Source organism: Pristiophorus japonicus, chromosome 1, assembly GCF_044704955.1.
Source record: "Pristiophorus japonicus isolate sPriJap1 chromosome 1, sPriJap1.hap1, whole genome shotgun sequence".
NCBI lineage: Eukaryota > Metazoa > Chordata > Chondrichthyes > Pristiophoridae > Pristiophorus > Pristiophorus japonicus.
In genome coordinates this window covers 268,208,019-268,222,714 of record NC_091977.1, presented here as the reverse complement: position 1 = coordinate 268,222,714, position 14,696 = coordinate 268,208,019, and the positions used below count along the sequence as shown (strand labels likewise).

General features: G+C 46.9%; 1 protein-coding gene across 1 annotated transcript in view; it reads left to right on the top strand.

Moving 5' to 3' along the window:
- The window catches only part of LOC139270451 (E3 ubiquitin-protein ligase UHRF1-like), a 212,406-nt gene that overhangs the window by 24,285 nt on the left and 173,425 nt on the right, over positions 1 to 14,696 (top strand). The window contains exon 3 of the mRNA XM_070888440.1: positions 2,656 to 2,907. Within this exon, the coding sequence (XP_070744541.1) occupies positions 2,656 to 2,907 (252 nt within the window). The remainder of the gene's footprint in view (positions 1 to 2,655; positions 2,908 to 14,696) is intronic.

Sequence of the window (14,696 nt, the reverse complement as noted above, 5' to 3'; positions counted from 1 at the left end):
GTCTGACTGGGCAGCGCTCCCTCGGTACTGCTTAGATGATGCGCTCAAACTCCAGGTATGGGACTGAAAAATAACAATTATCTGACTCAGATGAAAGTGCTGCCAACTAAGCCAAACTGGTGCACAAGTAATGATATAAAAATATTTGTAGCTGATGACACACAGTATTTGTTATAGACTTTGAAAGGAGAATGGGGAAAAACGGAAAATACATGCTCCACCTCGCCTCCAAGAGCAAGTGTGAGGAGCTCATGGACCTCATTGTCGCTAAGATTGAGACCATCCGTTCAGCTGCCTCTGCTGCTTTGATCCCTTCCTCTAAGGTCCCCCCCCCTGCTCTAGCCCTGTACTCACATCTTTATCTAGTTTCCTGCCCCCTCCGAGCTCATCCTGTTCATGTGACCCACTTCTTGCTCCTTTGACCCTATTCCTGCTAAATTGCTGACCACCCAACTTCCTTCCCTGTCTCCCATGTTAGCCGACATTCTCTCTCCTCAGGTACTGTTCCACTCTTTCAAATCTGCCATCATCACCCCTCTCCTCAAAAAACCAAACCCTGATCACTCAGTCCTTTCAAACTACTGCCCCATCTCCAACCTCCCTTTCCTCTCCAAAGTACTTGAACGTGTTGTCGCCTTCCAAATCCGTGCCCATCCTTCTCGGAGCTCCATGTTTGAATCCCTCCAATCAGGTTTCCGTCCCTGCCACAGTACCGAAACAGCTCTCATCAAAGTCACACATGACATGCTGTGTCCTCGTCCTGCTTGACCTGTCTGCTGCCTTTAACACAGTTGACCACATCATCCTCCTCCATTGCCTCTCCACCGTCGTCCATCCAAGTGGGACTGCACTCACCAGGTTCCATTCTAATCTATACAGGCATAGCCAGAGAATCACCTGCAATGGCTTCTCTTCCCACTCCAGCACCATTACCTCTGGTATCCCCCAAGCTTCGATCCTTGGCTCCCTCTTATTTCTCATCTCCCTACTGCCCCTCAGCGAGATCATCCAAAAACACGGCGTCATTTTTCACATGCACGCTGACAACACCCAGCTCAACTTCACCACCGCTTCTCTTGACCCCTCCACCGCCTTTGAATTATGAAACTGCTTGTCTGACATCAGTTACTAGATGAGCAGAAATTTCCTCCAACTAAATATTGGCAAGTCCAAAGCCATTGTCTGAGGCTGAACCAGACTTGATGTCATAATTGCTCTCGAGATGAGCTTGTGACCACGTATCTGTGCCATAAGCTGCCAGGGCCCTAAGGTCTGGAATTCAGTCCCTAAACCTCTCCACCTCTCTTTCCTCCTTTTAAGACGCTCGATAAAACCTATCTCTTTGACCAAGCTTTTGGTCATTTTCCCTAATCTCCTTATGTGGCTCAGTGTTAAATTTTATTTGCTGATGCTCCTGGGAACACCTTGGGTGTTATACTATGTTGAAGGTGCTATATAAATGCATGTTTTTTTGTGAACAGATTCAGAACTAGCTCAGTTTAATGAGATGTTGATTGTAAAGGTGCAAGTCGGGTGTGATTAACCAGTATCCTTATGAGCTGCAATGTGACTCCACCTGCATCAGGATTTAATCGCTATTCGAGTGATGCAGTGTAAACCTGCGGCAGACAATGCTCTTTCCATTCTAGCTCAGCTGAACAATATATTGTGATTATTTCACTTGGTAATCTTTGGCCCTGATATATATTTGTGTTTGATGGCAGAGTTTGCTATACATTCTTGGCTCTTGATTAGTGAACTGCTCCAGAGATAGCGGAGAAACAAATGAAGAGGCATGTGGTGATATCATGGATGTGTGCTTTGTTGTGCTGTGGACCTCTGCAGCAGAGAAAAGGCTAGCTGTTACTGCCTTGAGTGTCGGTGCCCATTTGGTTTGCAGAGCAGGGAATGTTTCCAGTGACTGAGGGTGGGGGAAGGAAGGACACACAAATGGAGGAGACGGGTGAGAGTATGCAGCCCAAGCTTCAAGGGAAGTGGTTGGCAACAAAGCACATCAGGGTTCACTTTGCTTGGTTGAGTTTTGGGAATTTGTGCATAGTTTGCCTGCACTGGTTGTGGTTACTGTGGTCGCATCCCGTGCTAATGAACTATTGAAAACTGTGGCACTTTGTCAGTCTTCTTGCAGCTTTTGAGTTTTGGCTGGTTGTTCATCTGAAGCTAAATGAAGCAGGGTTGGGCAGTCCAACTGGGCAGCAGTAAATCGTAAAGAAGTGGTTATAATCTGCACTCTGTCAGGCCACGTTGGGGCCTATTTTTTGAGTTTTGTTAGTTTATTTTCTATATTAATACTGTCAGTTTCTTGTGTAAATATGATGACTGATTACAGACTTGTAACTCACTCAAAGCCATCTGTTCTTGGTGTAACTTTTGAATGATTCAATTGGCGACACAAGGCTGAAGGTAGGTTGGTCCATCTGTGAGGGCTATCTGACCCAGGCATTTGGTGAGTTACAACATTGGAAGTCAATCTATTTGAAGTGTATTCCTTGCTATAATTGAAGATTTAAACACAAGGTAGCACTCCTGTGTGTGTGATTTCTGAAAGATTATTCCCTCGTGCAGTCAAAATTTTGATTTTTGTATAACTAACCTGAATGATATACTGACCAGAGAACGTTTCCTTTCATTTTTCAGCTGGAAGATGGCCATAGTCTGTTTGATTACAACGTTGGGCTGAATGATATCATTCAGCTTTTGATTCGTCAGCCTGCTTCCTCCACAGTGAAGAAAAAGGAGAATGAGATTGAGCTCTCAGACAGTGACTCAGGATGCAGCTCGTCACAGAGCGAATGTGACAAAACCTCTTCCAATGCAGAAAACAAGAAAAATCGTCCAGGCACATCTACTCGCTCGTTTCTCATTGATCCAGGCTTCGGGCTGTACAAGGCAAGTTACTATTGCGTCTGCAAGTAATTTAACCTTCGATTCCAAAGCCAAAGAATGATTAAGGGACCGGGTGCATCGCTGAATTAGGTGACGGTAGATTAATGAATATTTGTTGATGTCCAAAGGGATTTTGACAGTCGATCCAGTTTGTCATGGGCATGGGCCAGAATCCCATATCTGGCTCGTTACACTTGGGTCATTGGATAGCAGGTGTGAGAAAGGGGGAAAATGATGAGGGGGGTACGCAAGCTGCTGCTTTGCGTGGATTGCGTAGTTGCGTGCGATGGAGCCTCGAGGGACTGCATGTAAAGTTTAATTATTTGTTCCGATTATTTTGCATAAATCTGAAGTTGCTGATGCCAACAGATCTTGGATGTTCTGATTTAGGATTTAATCAGCAGTAAGTCAGCCCTTTCCTAAGCTCCAGGTCAACAAAATTGAAAGAGGACAAGTTAGCAGGTAAGAAATCCAAGTGCAAACAGAACATGATTGCCTGGGCTTTTGGGGCCAGGTTGCTAATGCTCCAGGGACCACAGTCTGGAGGATAGCTTTGCAGTGAGCGACCATCCTTTTGAGGTTCTGAGGGTTTGGCATGTTTGGAGTGAGGAAAGCTTTATATCTGACCCGTGAGCATTTCATGCTGACCCTGGGGGGCCAAAATAAGAAGTTTCCCATTCCCCAGCACCAACATCCTTCGTCTTGAACATAGCACTTACACATTGCAAATAGGCTTGCTGATGCGTATGCCAGTGATAATTGCCTCAGTTTCTGAGTTTTGGCGGTTGGTTTTAAACTAACATGGTTAGTTTTAAAATAAATCATGGGCTGACATTCAGAAATGTGTTACTCCTATCCTGTGCTGATGATTTTTCCCCACTTGAAATATAACAGACATGAAGCAGCAAAAAAAAATCTAGTTACAGGGCAAAACTAAGTTGCAAACCTTAGTTTAGCTTGAAATTTCGGATGGTTGCCCGAATTGTTATGGATGTTGGATGGGGAGAGGAGGAGAGACTCTACTCAAAGATCCTTCTATAACAGAGGAAAACATATTAATAGTTCAAAACATCTTTCAAGAATTAGTATGCCATAATTTCTTTTAATGTCTGAGCTATTTTATCTAGAGAGGCGACCTGACGTTGGCTGTTAATGTGTTTTTTTTTGTTTGTTTTGGCTCGTGTAGTTCCAGATAAGCTGCCAAAAAGACAGCACAACAGGCCTCTATCTAAACCCATGAGTGTAAAATATTAACTTGCCAGAGGTGTTTTAATGGTTATTTTCTTCCCTTTCCTTGAAACTCCAGCTCAGGTATAGCTTCATTTGGACCATCAGCCCACGCTATTTCCCCCAAATGGCTATTTTTCTTGTGCAACTTTGAACTAATGAGTCGGCAGGCTATTGGAAAATGGAGGAATCACAGCTGAGCCTGTTCCTGGAGTTTACACACCCACACCCACACACACACACTTTCCAACAGGAGCTGCTGAATATGGATCAGGAGCAAACAAAGTGATTTTTCCACCCCGCTATCCCAGGATCGTGCGTCAGTTTGCCAGCTTAGAAGTGGCTGCGGTTGAGGCTGCAGGGATAGTTCAGGGATGGCACAAAGTGATGAGGGTGTAACATGGACCCCAGTGGTGGCAAGACCCTAGCTGTCCCAGTGAGAAATAGTATTTTTTTTCCCCTGTATGTATTCATCTGTAGGCTAGAGTGCCCTGAAGTAGGTTGTCACAGTGCCACCTTGGATGGGGAATGATGTAGGGGGTCGCAAATGTAATCAATAGCGCCACCTACCTTGGGCATCAAATACTGCAGGCATCGGATCAGAAAAAATAAATTGGCAAAGGTACGATGAAAATAGTGTATCATGAGTGTATATGTGACAGCGAATGTATTGTAAAACAGGGAATACTTGCCGATGCAAGGCATAAATATATTATATATAACTAGTTGACCTCGCATGGTATTGCACAGAATGTAAAGACTAAGCGGATTTCATAGCTGAAGCAGGGTTAGAGGATAGGGGGTTGATTGGACCAAAGCGTGTAGACATCATTCAATCTCCATTAAGATAATTCATTCTGTGCTTATTTTTAAAATGTTAATTATAAATTCCTATTTCCACATTTACAATGGAAGTTGTCTGTATAGTTTTGTCATGTCTAATAACTCCCTCCTGCCAGTGGTGACACTGTAGTGGGAGGGTGTAGTTGCAACATGGCAAGTTTACTTGGCGGGTTTCATTCTAAATGTAGGCAGAAATTTTTAATGGGAAAAGTTGACAGTAAATTGCATGCAAATGTCAGATTTTTCGATGTCTGTCACTATCACGTGGGGAATTTAATAATTGAATCTGAGGTGGGGGGTGGGGTAGGAGGACAGGAAGAGGTAACAGGGCAGCATACAGTGGATCAGAGACAGGTAGACCACCTGGTTGGGAGAACGTGGGCAGGGGAATTCCTTTTCGTGCCACCTCGTTCGGGGATTTTTACTCCTTATGGACGGGTCAATTTTAATATAAGAAAAAAAAAGAAAGACTTGCGCCTTTCACGACCTCCGGATGTCTCCAAGTGCTTTACAATCAATGAAGTACTTTTGGAGTGTAGTCATTGTTGTAATGTAGGAAACGTGGCAGCCAATTTGCGCACAAGCAAGCTCCCACAAACAGCAATGTGATAACCAAAAACAAATGATATGGTTGTTATGTTGAATGAGGGATAAATATTGGCTAGGACATGGAAGACTGGGAGGGGAAGACTGCTATACCTGAACCAGTTTTGTTCCTCAATTTGGAGGTTGCTGTGTGGCGCATCAGGGTGGGGTTTGAGCTCAGTTGGAGGTGGGGAAGAACCACTGGTGATTTGGGGGGTAGGGGTGAGGGGCACTGGCTGCTTGAGAGAAGCATGATTGAAATTACTCATTGGGGATAGCAGGAAGTTTAAAGGACCATGGGAGGGAGGCATAAACCGTCCTGACATGAGACAATAATGCATTTAAACGGTTCTACCAGGGGATTGTCACGATCAAGAAGTGAGTTTTATAGGCCCCAAGTTTCCACATGATTTGCTCCTGATTTTTAGGAGCAACTGGTGTAGAACAGAGTATCTTAGAAATCGGAATTCTCGTCATTTAGTTTGCTCCAGTTCTAGTCAGTTAGAACAGTTTCACTTTGGAACAGAATTTTTTTTTCAAAAGGGGGCGTGTCCGGCCACTTACGCCTGTTTTCAAAGTTTTGTCAGTGAAAACTTACTCCAAACTAACTTAGAATGGAGTAAGTGAAGATTTTTGTACGCTCGAAAAAACCTTGTCTACACTTTAGAAAATCAGGCGTAGGTTACAAATCAGGCGTAGGGAATGGTGGGGGGGGGGGGGGTTTAAAGGGAAGTTTACAAACATTAAACACTTCAGTTTTACAAATAAAGAGCCATCAATAATAAATGATAAATACATCAATAAATCAATCAAAAAAAATTAATAAGAAATAATTTTTTTAAAAATCAATAAATAAAACATTTTCTACTTACCGACTGCAGCACCGGGAGCCCTCCAACAGCCTGCTGGGATGCCCCCCCCCCCACCAGTGTGTCTCTGTCAGTGTCTCTATCTCGCTGTCTGTCTGTGTGTCTCATTCTCTGTTTATCATTGTCTGTGTTTCTGACAGTGAGAGGAGGGATGGGGGAGAAGGGGGAGGGATGGGGGAGAAGGGGATAAAGGGGAGTGGGGGGGAGGAAGGAGATGGGGGTGGGGGGAAGGAGATTGGGGGAGGGAGGCTGAACGGGCCGGGCCCGTCCCCAGCACCAGATTTACAGGTAGTGGCGTTGGGTCGGGTCGGGGGGGTGGTGGGAGGGAGGGAGGTCGGTTCGGGTCGGGGGGAGGGAGGGAGGGAGAGGGAGGTCAGGTCGGATCCAGTCTGGGGGCGGGGTAGCGGGAGTCGGGTCCGGAGGCGGGGGCGGAAAAGCGGGAGTCTGGTCGGGTCCAGTCCAGGGGGGTGGCGGGGGCGGGTCCGGTCTGGTCCGGTCCAGAGGCGGGGGGGGGAGCGGGAGTCGGGTCCGGGGGCGGGGAGGAGGAGGAGGAGCGGAGCGGAGTGGGAGTCGGGTCAGTGTCGAGTCCGGGGGGGTGGCGGGAAGCGGGGGTCGGGTCGGGAAGAAGCAGGAGCTGGCTGTGGGAGGAGCCTTATTCACGCAGCGCCAGTGAGGCCAGTGAGGCCATTCGGCCAGGGCTAGGGGCTGCCTGCTTTGGGGCCCCTCCCACACAGTTTTGGGCGCCTGGAACTACTGCACATGCGCGCCCACTGTAGCGCGCATGTGCAGAGGTCCCGGCACTGTTTTCAGCGCAGGGACCTGGCTCCGACCCCTACAGCTCCTGCTGCGCTGCGCCGAGGGCCAGAGGACCTGCAGGGAGCTGGAGAATCTGGAGGGTTTTTTTAGGCGTACTTTGTGGCGCAAAAAACGGGCGTCCAGGTCGGGACTGCGCCGTTCTAGGCGCGTGTGGAAACTTGGGCCCATAGAGCCTAAAACCTGATGCGCTTGACTATTTCCAAGAGATTACATATAAATGTGTGATTTTTATATTTATATGTATATATACATAGCTTATGATTGAATATAATTATGATGTTTAATTTCTAACTTGGCCTATCCAAAGTATTACAAAATATTTTCAACACAGAAACAGGTCCCTGTTGGTTTTTATGCTCCACATGAGCCTCCTTCTACACTTCATCTAACCCCATCAACATTCCTTTCTCACTCATGTGCTTATCTAAATTTCCCTTAAATACATCTATTCGTCTCAACCACTCCTTGTGGTAGCGAGTTCCACATTCTCACCACTCTCTGGGTAAAGAGGTTTCTCCTGAGTTCCCTATTTGGATTTATTAGTGACTATTTTATATTTTCAGCCCCTAGTTCTGGTCTTGCCCGCAAGTGGAAACATCTTTACTACAGCTCCCGATCAAACCCTTTCATAATCTTGAAGACCTCTATCAGGCCATCCCTCAGTCTTTTGTTTTCTAGGGGAAAAAAACCCTGCCTGTTCAATCTTCCCTGATGGATATAACCTCAGTTCTTATTCTGAGACGATGTCCCCTAGTTTTAGTTTCCCCTATGTGGAAATATCCTCTCTGCATCCACTTTGTCGAACCTCCTTATATTATAAGTTTCAATTAGATCACACTCATTTTAGTAAATCTTTTTTTGACACTTTTTCTCCAGGGCCTCTTATTTTTTTTATAATATGGAGACCAGAGCTGTTCACTGTACTCCCAAGCCTGGTTGAACCAAGGTTCGGATACAAGTAGAACATAACTTCTCTGCTTTTCAATTCTATCCCTCTAGAAATGAACCCCAATTTTATGTTTGCTTATTAACCTGCATCACTATTTTGTGATCTGTGTATCTATCCTCAGATCCCTCCCTTCCTCTACCCCATTTAGACACTTATTTTTCTAGGAATAAGTGGCCTCCTTATTCCTCCTACCAAAATGTATTATCTCACACTTATCTATATTGAAGCTCATTTGCCAATTACATGACTATTCTGAAAGTTTATTGATGTCTTCCTGTATTTTATCCAAGCCCTACTCTATTAACTACAATACCCAATTTGGTGTCTTCTGGAAATTTTGAAATTGTACTTCGAATTCCCGAGTCCAAATCGTTGGACTTTCAGAAGGCTTTCGACAAGGTCCCACACAGGAGATTAATGTGCAAAGTTAAAGCACATGGGATTGGGGGTAGTGTGCTGACGTGGATTGAGAACTGGTTGTCAGACAGGAAGCAAAGAGTAGGAGTAAATGGGTACTTTTCGGAATGGCAGGCAGTGACTAGTGGGGTACCGCAGGGTTCTGTGCTGGGGCCCCAGCTGTTTACATTGTACATTAATGATTTAGACGAGGGGATTAAATGTAGTATCTCCAAATTTGCGGATGACACTAAGTTGGGTGGCAGTGTGAGCTGCGAGGAGGATGCTATGAGGCTGCAGAGTGACTTGGATAGGTTAGGTGAGTGGGCAAATGCGTGGCAGATGAAGTATAATGTGGATAAATGTGAGGTTATCCACTTTGGTGGTAAAAACAGAGAGACAGACTATTATCTGAATGGTGACAGATTAGGAAAAGGGAAGGTGCAACGAGACCTGGGTGTCATGGTACATCAGTCATTGAAGGTTGGCATGCAGGTACAGCAGTCGGTTAAGAAAGCAAATGGCATGTTGGCCTTCATAGCGAGGGGATTTGAGTACAGGGGCAGGGAGGTGTTGCTACAGTTGTACAGGGCCTTGGTGAGGCCACACCTGGAGTATTGTGTACAGTTTTGGTCTCCTAACTTGAGGAAGGACATTCTTGCTATTGAGGGAGTGCAGCGAAGATTCACCAGACTGATTCCCGGGATGGTGGGAGTACCTATCAAGAAAGACTGGATCAACTGGGCTTGTATTCACTGGAGTTCAGAAGAGTGAGAAGGGACCTCATAGAAACGTTTAAAATTCGGACGGGTTTGGACAGGTTGGATGCAGGAAGAATGTTCCCAATGTTGGGGAAGTCCAGAACCAGGGGTCACAGTCTAAGGATAAGGGGTAAGCCATTTAGGACCGAGATAAGGAGAAACTTCTTCACCCAGAGAGTGGTGAACCTGTGGAATTCTCTACCACAGAAAGTAGTTGAGGCCAATTCACTACATATATTCAAAAGGGAGTTAGATGAAGTCCTTACTACTCGGGGGATCAAGGGGGTGAAAGCAGGAAGTGGGTACTGAAGTTTCATGTTCAGCCATGAACTCATTGAATGGCGGTGCAGGTTAGAAGGGCTGAATGGCCTGCTCCTGCACCTATTTTCTATGTTTCTATGTTTATATAATTGGTGAACAACAGTGGTCCCAGCACCAATCTTTGTGGAACATCACTTCGCACCATTTGTCAATCCGAATAATGACTAGTTTCTGTTTTGTAGCCATTTTGCCATCCATTTTGGTCCTTGTCCCCTGACTCCACATGATCTAATCTTGGTCTTGAGTGCACCACGTGGTACCTTTGTCACTTTTTATAAGGATTTCTAATATACCCCATGTGGAATTCCAGGAAATTGAAGCCGTTTGTAAAAGCCGCTCATTGCAACTCAAGTCAGTAAATTTCAAGCTCCAAGTTAATTGTTTTGCATTCATAATAGTGTGATTGTACACAGGCATATGATTTTTAATATACTGTATGCAAACGGATTTCTTTCGGTATTGCTCACAATGGGCCCAAGTTTCCGCCCTCTGGAAAAACGGTACATCTCGATAAGGTGCGCTGACTTTCTGGAATAAAAAGGGCGCCGGAAACTTACCTTGTGATTCTCTGGTCTCCGCAGGACATCTTTGTGCTCGGCATGGGGCAGTACAAGGGGTCGGGGGCGGAGCCAGGTCTTGGCGCTGAAAACAATGCCGGGACCTCTGCACATGTGCGCTAGAGGCTGCGGTGGGAGGGGCCCGACCCTAGACCTGGCCGAATGGGCTCCCCGGGCGAAGATCGGGACTCTGGCCTCTCTTTCCTCCCCCCCCCCCCCCCCCCCCCCTGTTTAGCTTCCTCCCTCCTGTTCAGCCTTCTCTTCCCCCCCCCCCCCCCCGCCCAACTTCGTCGTCGGGGCCCGCTCTCCCGGCATCTCACTGGGGGCGGGCCCTGCCCAAAGTGTCGGCAGTGGCCCGGCGCGTTATCTCTCACTCTCTGCTCTCCTTCCCTCCCTCCTTCCCTCCCTCCCTCCCCACCCCTTGCTGTCAGAAACACAGAGACACTAACCGAGAGAGAGAGAGACACTGGGGAGCCCTGTCCCAGCACGCTGTTGGAGGGCTGGCTCTTGGTGCTGCAGTATGTGAGTAGAAACGTAATTTTTTATTGATTTTAAATTTTTTAAAAATATTTTGATTGATTTTATTGATTTATTTATCATTTATTATTGATGGCTCTTTATAAGAGTTAAATGTTTGTAAACTCCCCTCCCCCCCCCCCCATTTCTTGTTCCCTATGCCTGATTTATAAGTGCAGGCAAGGTTTTTCTACACGTACTCCATTCTAAGTTAGTTTGGAGTAAGTTTTCGCTGCCTAAACTTGCAAAACAGGCGTAAGTGGCTGGACACGCCCCCCTTTTTGAAAAAAAATCTGTTCTAAAATCAAACTATTCTAACTCACTAGAACTGGAGCAAACTAAATGCCGAGAATTGCAATTTCTAAGATGCTCCATTCTAAACTAGTTGCTCCAAAAAAATAGGAGCAACTCAGGCTGAAACTTGAGCCCAATAAGTCGGATGCTGACTATTGCAGTGCAGAAATGCAAGTTAAAATAATTTAACAAAGCTAAAGTCCATTTATGACGAAAGACTGGAGAAACTTGGCCTTTTCAGCCTCGAAGTGACTTGTGAGGTGATCTCTGAAGTTCTATGTACAAGATAGTAAATCGTGTGGAAAGGGTAGGTATCAAACAATTACGTCAAACTAAATTGCAGGTTGGGGGCAACATGACAGGTTCAAACCAGTAAAAAGCTAACGGCTCGATGTCGGTAAGTTTTTCTTCCCACACTGAGTGACTAACACATGGAATGGACTTCTGGTAGAGCAGCAGGGGTTAAACCACTGGGTTTATTTAAGAAGCTGTTGGACATTGCAGCGAGATAACTAGAGTCTGGGTGAATGAACAAAGATGGCTCTGTGGCCCCCTTTCTCCATATTTACTTGTGAGCTTCTGAAATGTTCTTGACAGTTATTGCCAAGCACTGTGGCCCCAAGTTTCCACATGATTTGCTCTTGATTTTTAGGAGCAACTGGTGTAGAACGGAGTATCTTAGAAATCGGAATTCTCCTCATTTAGTTTGCTCCAGTTCTAGTCAGTTAGAACAGTTTCACTTTGGAACAGAATTTTTTTTTCAAAAGGGGGCGTGTCCGGCCACTTACGCCTGTTTTCAAAATTTCGTCAGTGAAAACTTACTCCAAACTAACTTAGAATGGAGTAAGTGAAGATTTTTGTACGCTCGAAAAAACCTTGTCTACACTTTAGAAAATCAGGCGTAGGTTACAAATCAGGCGTAGGGAATGGGGGGGGTGGGGGGGGGTTTAAAGGGAAGTTTACAAACATTAAACACTTCAGTTTTACAAATAAAGAGCCATCATCAATAATAAATGATAAATACATCAATAAATCAACCAATAAATCAATCAAAAAAAATTAATAAGAAATCATTTAAAAAAAAAAAAAATCAATAAATAAAACATTTTCTACTTACCGACTGCAGCACCGGGAGCCCTCCAACAGCGTGCTGGGATGCTCCCCCCCTCCCCCCCAGTGTGTCCCTGTCAGTGTCTCTGTCTCTCTCTCTGTCTCTCTCTCTCTCTCTGTGTGTCTCTCATTCTCTGTCTGTCAGTGTCTGTGTTTCTGACAGCGAGGGGAGGGGGAGGAGGGGGGTAGAGAAGGGGAGCTGGGGAGGGGGGGAGGAGAAGGGGAGAAAGGAGATGGAGGGAGGGATAGGGGGGGGGGGGGGGGGAGGGAGGCTGAACAGGCCGGGCCCGAGAATTCGGGCAGGGCCCGTCCCCAGCACCAGATTTACAGGTAGGTGGCGGGTTGGGTCGGGGGGGTGGTGGGAGGGAGGGAGGTCGGTTCGGGTCGGCGGGGAGGAGGGAGAGGGAGGTCGGGTCGGATCCAGTCCAGGGGCGGGGTGGGGGCGGGAGTCGGGTCCAGTCCGGCGGGGGTAGTGGGAGTCGGGTCCGGTCCGAGCGTGGGGGGGAGCGGGAGTCGGGTCGGTGTCGGGTCCGGTCTGGAAGTGGGAGTCGAGTCGGGTCGGGAGGAAGCAGGAGCTGGCCGTGGGAGGAGCCTTATTCACGCAGCCCCAGTGAGGCCATTCGGCCAGGGCTAGGGGCTGCGTGCTCGGCCCCTCCCACACAGTTTCGGGCGCCTGGAGCTACTGCACTTGCGTGCCCACTGTAGCGCGCATGTGCAGAGGTCCCGGCACTGTTTTCAGCGCGGGACCTGGCTCCGCCCCTACAGCTCCTGCTGCGCTGCGCAGAGGGCCAGAGGACCTGCAGGGAGGTGGAGAATACGGAGGTTTTTTTTAGGCGCACTTTGTGGCGCGAAAACGGGCGTCCAGGTCGGGACTGCGCCGTTCTAGGCGCGGCTCGAAACTGGGCCCTATAGAACTGTTCACTAGGTTGGATAGTGAAATTTTGGAAATAATGCTGCATTATTCCATTTAATCGTAATGCACCTTGGGCTGGATTTACTTTCGCTGTCCCACCTGATTTTGGGTGGGATTGCAGGGGAAAACCGTAAAGAAAATGGATGGTGAGGCCATGTTGTCAGTATTAACATAACATAAGAAAATAAGAAATAAGAGCAGGATTAGGCCATTTGGCCCCTTGAGCCTGCTCCATCATTCAATAAGACCATGGCTGATCTGATCATGGACTCAGCCAGCTCCACTTCCCTGCCCACTCCCCATAACCCTTTATTCCTTATCGCACAAAATCCTGTCTATCTCCACCTTAAATATATTCAATGACCCAGCCTCCACAGCTCTCTGAGGCGGAGAATTCCACAGATTTACAATCCTCAGAGAAGATATTCCTCCTCATCTCAGTTTTAAATGGGCGGCCCCTTATTCTGAGACGATGTCCCCTAGTTTTAGTTCCCCTATGAGTGGAAATATCCTCTCTGCATCCACCTTGTTGAGCCCCCTCATTACCTTATATGTTTCAATAAGATAATCTCTCACTCTTCTGAACTCAAATGAGTATAGGCCCAATCGACACAACCTATCTTCATAAGTCAACCCCCTCATCTCCGAATCACCCTAGTGAACCTCTGAACAGCCTCCAATGCAAGTATATCCTTCCTTAAATACGGAGAACAAAACTGTATAGCATCATCACAGGCAGCCCCTCGAATCGAGGATGACTTGCTCCACGTCAAAAAGTTTACAGGTGTTTCAATGAAGGACCTAAAATTCTAGGTCCCGAACTAAAGTTTGAAGGGTGGAAGATGCCTGTGCGTGGAGTTTTTTTAACGTGTGGTGACCGTTGCACACCAGCCACCACACGGGCTTGACAGAGTTAGATCTTGGTCCAGTGGCAAGGATTAACCAAGACGACTGGAGACCAACTCTGCTGCACGGACCTCTTGCACGCACAAACAGTGTGGGCTGGCCCGTGCTGCTCCTGGGCCCCAACTCACGCCTCTCCTGGGCCCCAATCACATCCCTCTACAATCTCTCGCCGCTCCTTCGCCCCGACCTCGCCGCTCCTGCTGTATCTGCCCACGCTCCAATCACCAACCTGGATTTTGGTGATGTCCCTTTTCACTGCCGTTGCTCTCCTGCTTCATCATAGAAACATAGAAAATAGGTGCAGGAGTAGGCCATTCGGCCCTTTGAGCCTGCACCACCATTCAATAAGATCATGGCTGATCATTCACCTCAGTACCCCTTTCCTGCTTTCTCTCCATACCCCTTTATCCCTTTAGTCGTAAGGGCCATATCTAACACCCTCTTGAATATATCCAATGAACTGGCATCAACAACTCTCTGCGGTAGAGAATTCCACAGGTTAACAACTCTGAGTGAAGAAGTTTCTCCTCATCTCAGTCCTAAATGACTTATCCCTTATCCTCAGACTGTGTCCCCTGGTTCTGGACTTCCCCCAACATCGGGAACATTCTTCCTGCATCTAACCTGTCCAGTCCCGTCAGAATTTTATGTTTCTGAGATCCCCTTTCATCCTTCTAAACTCCAATGAATACAAGCCCAGTCGATGCAGTCTCTTCTCATATGTCAGTC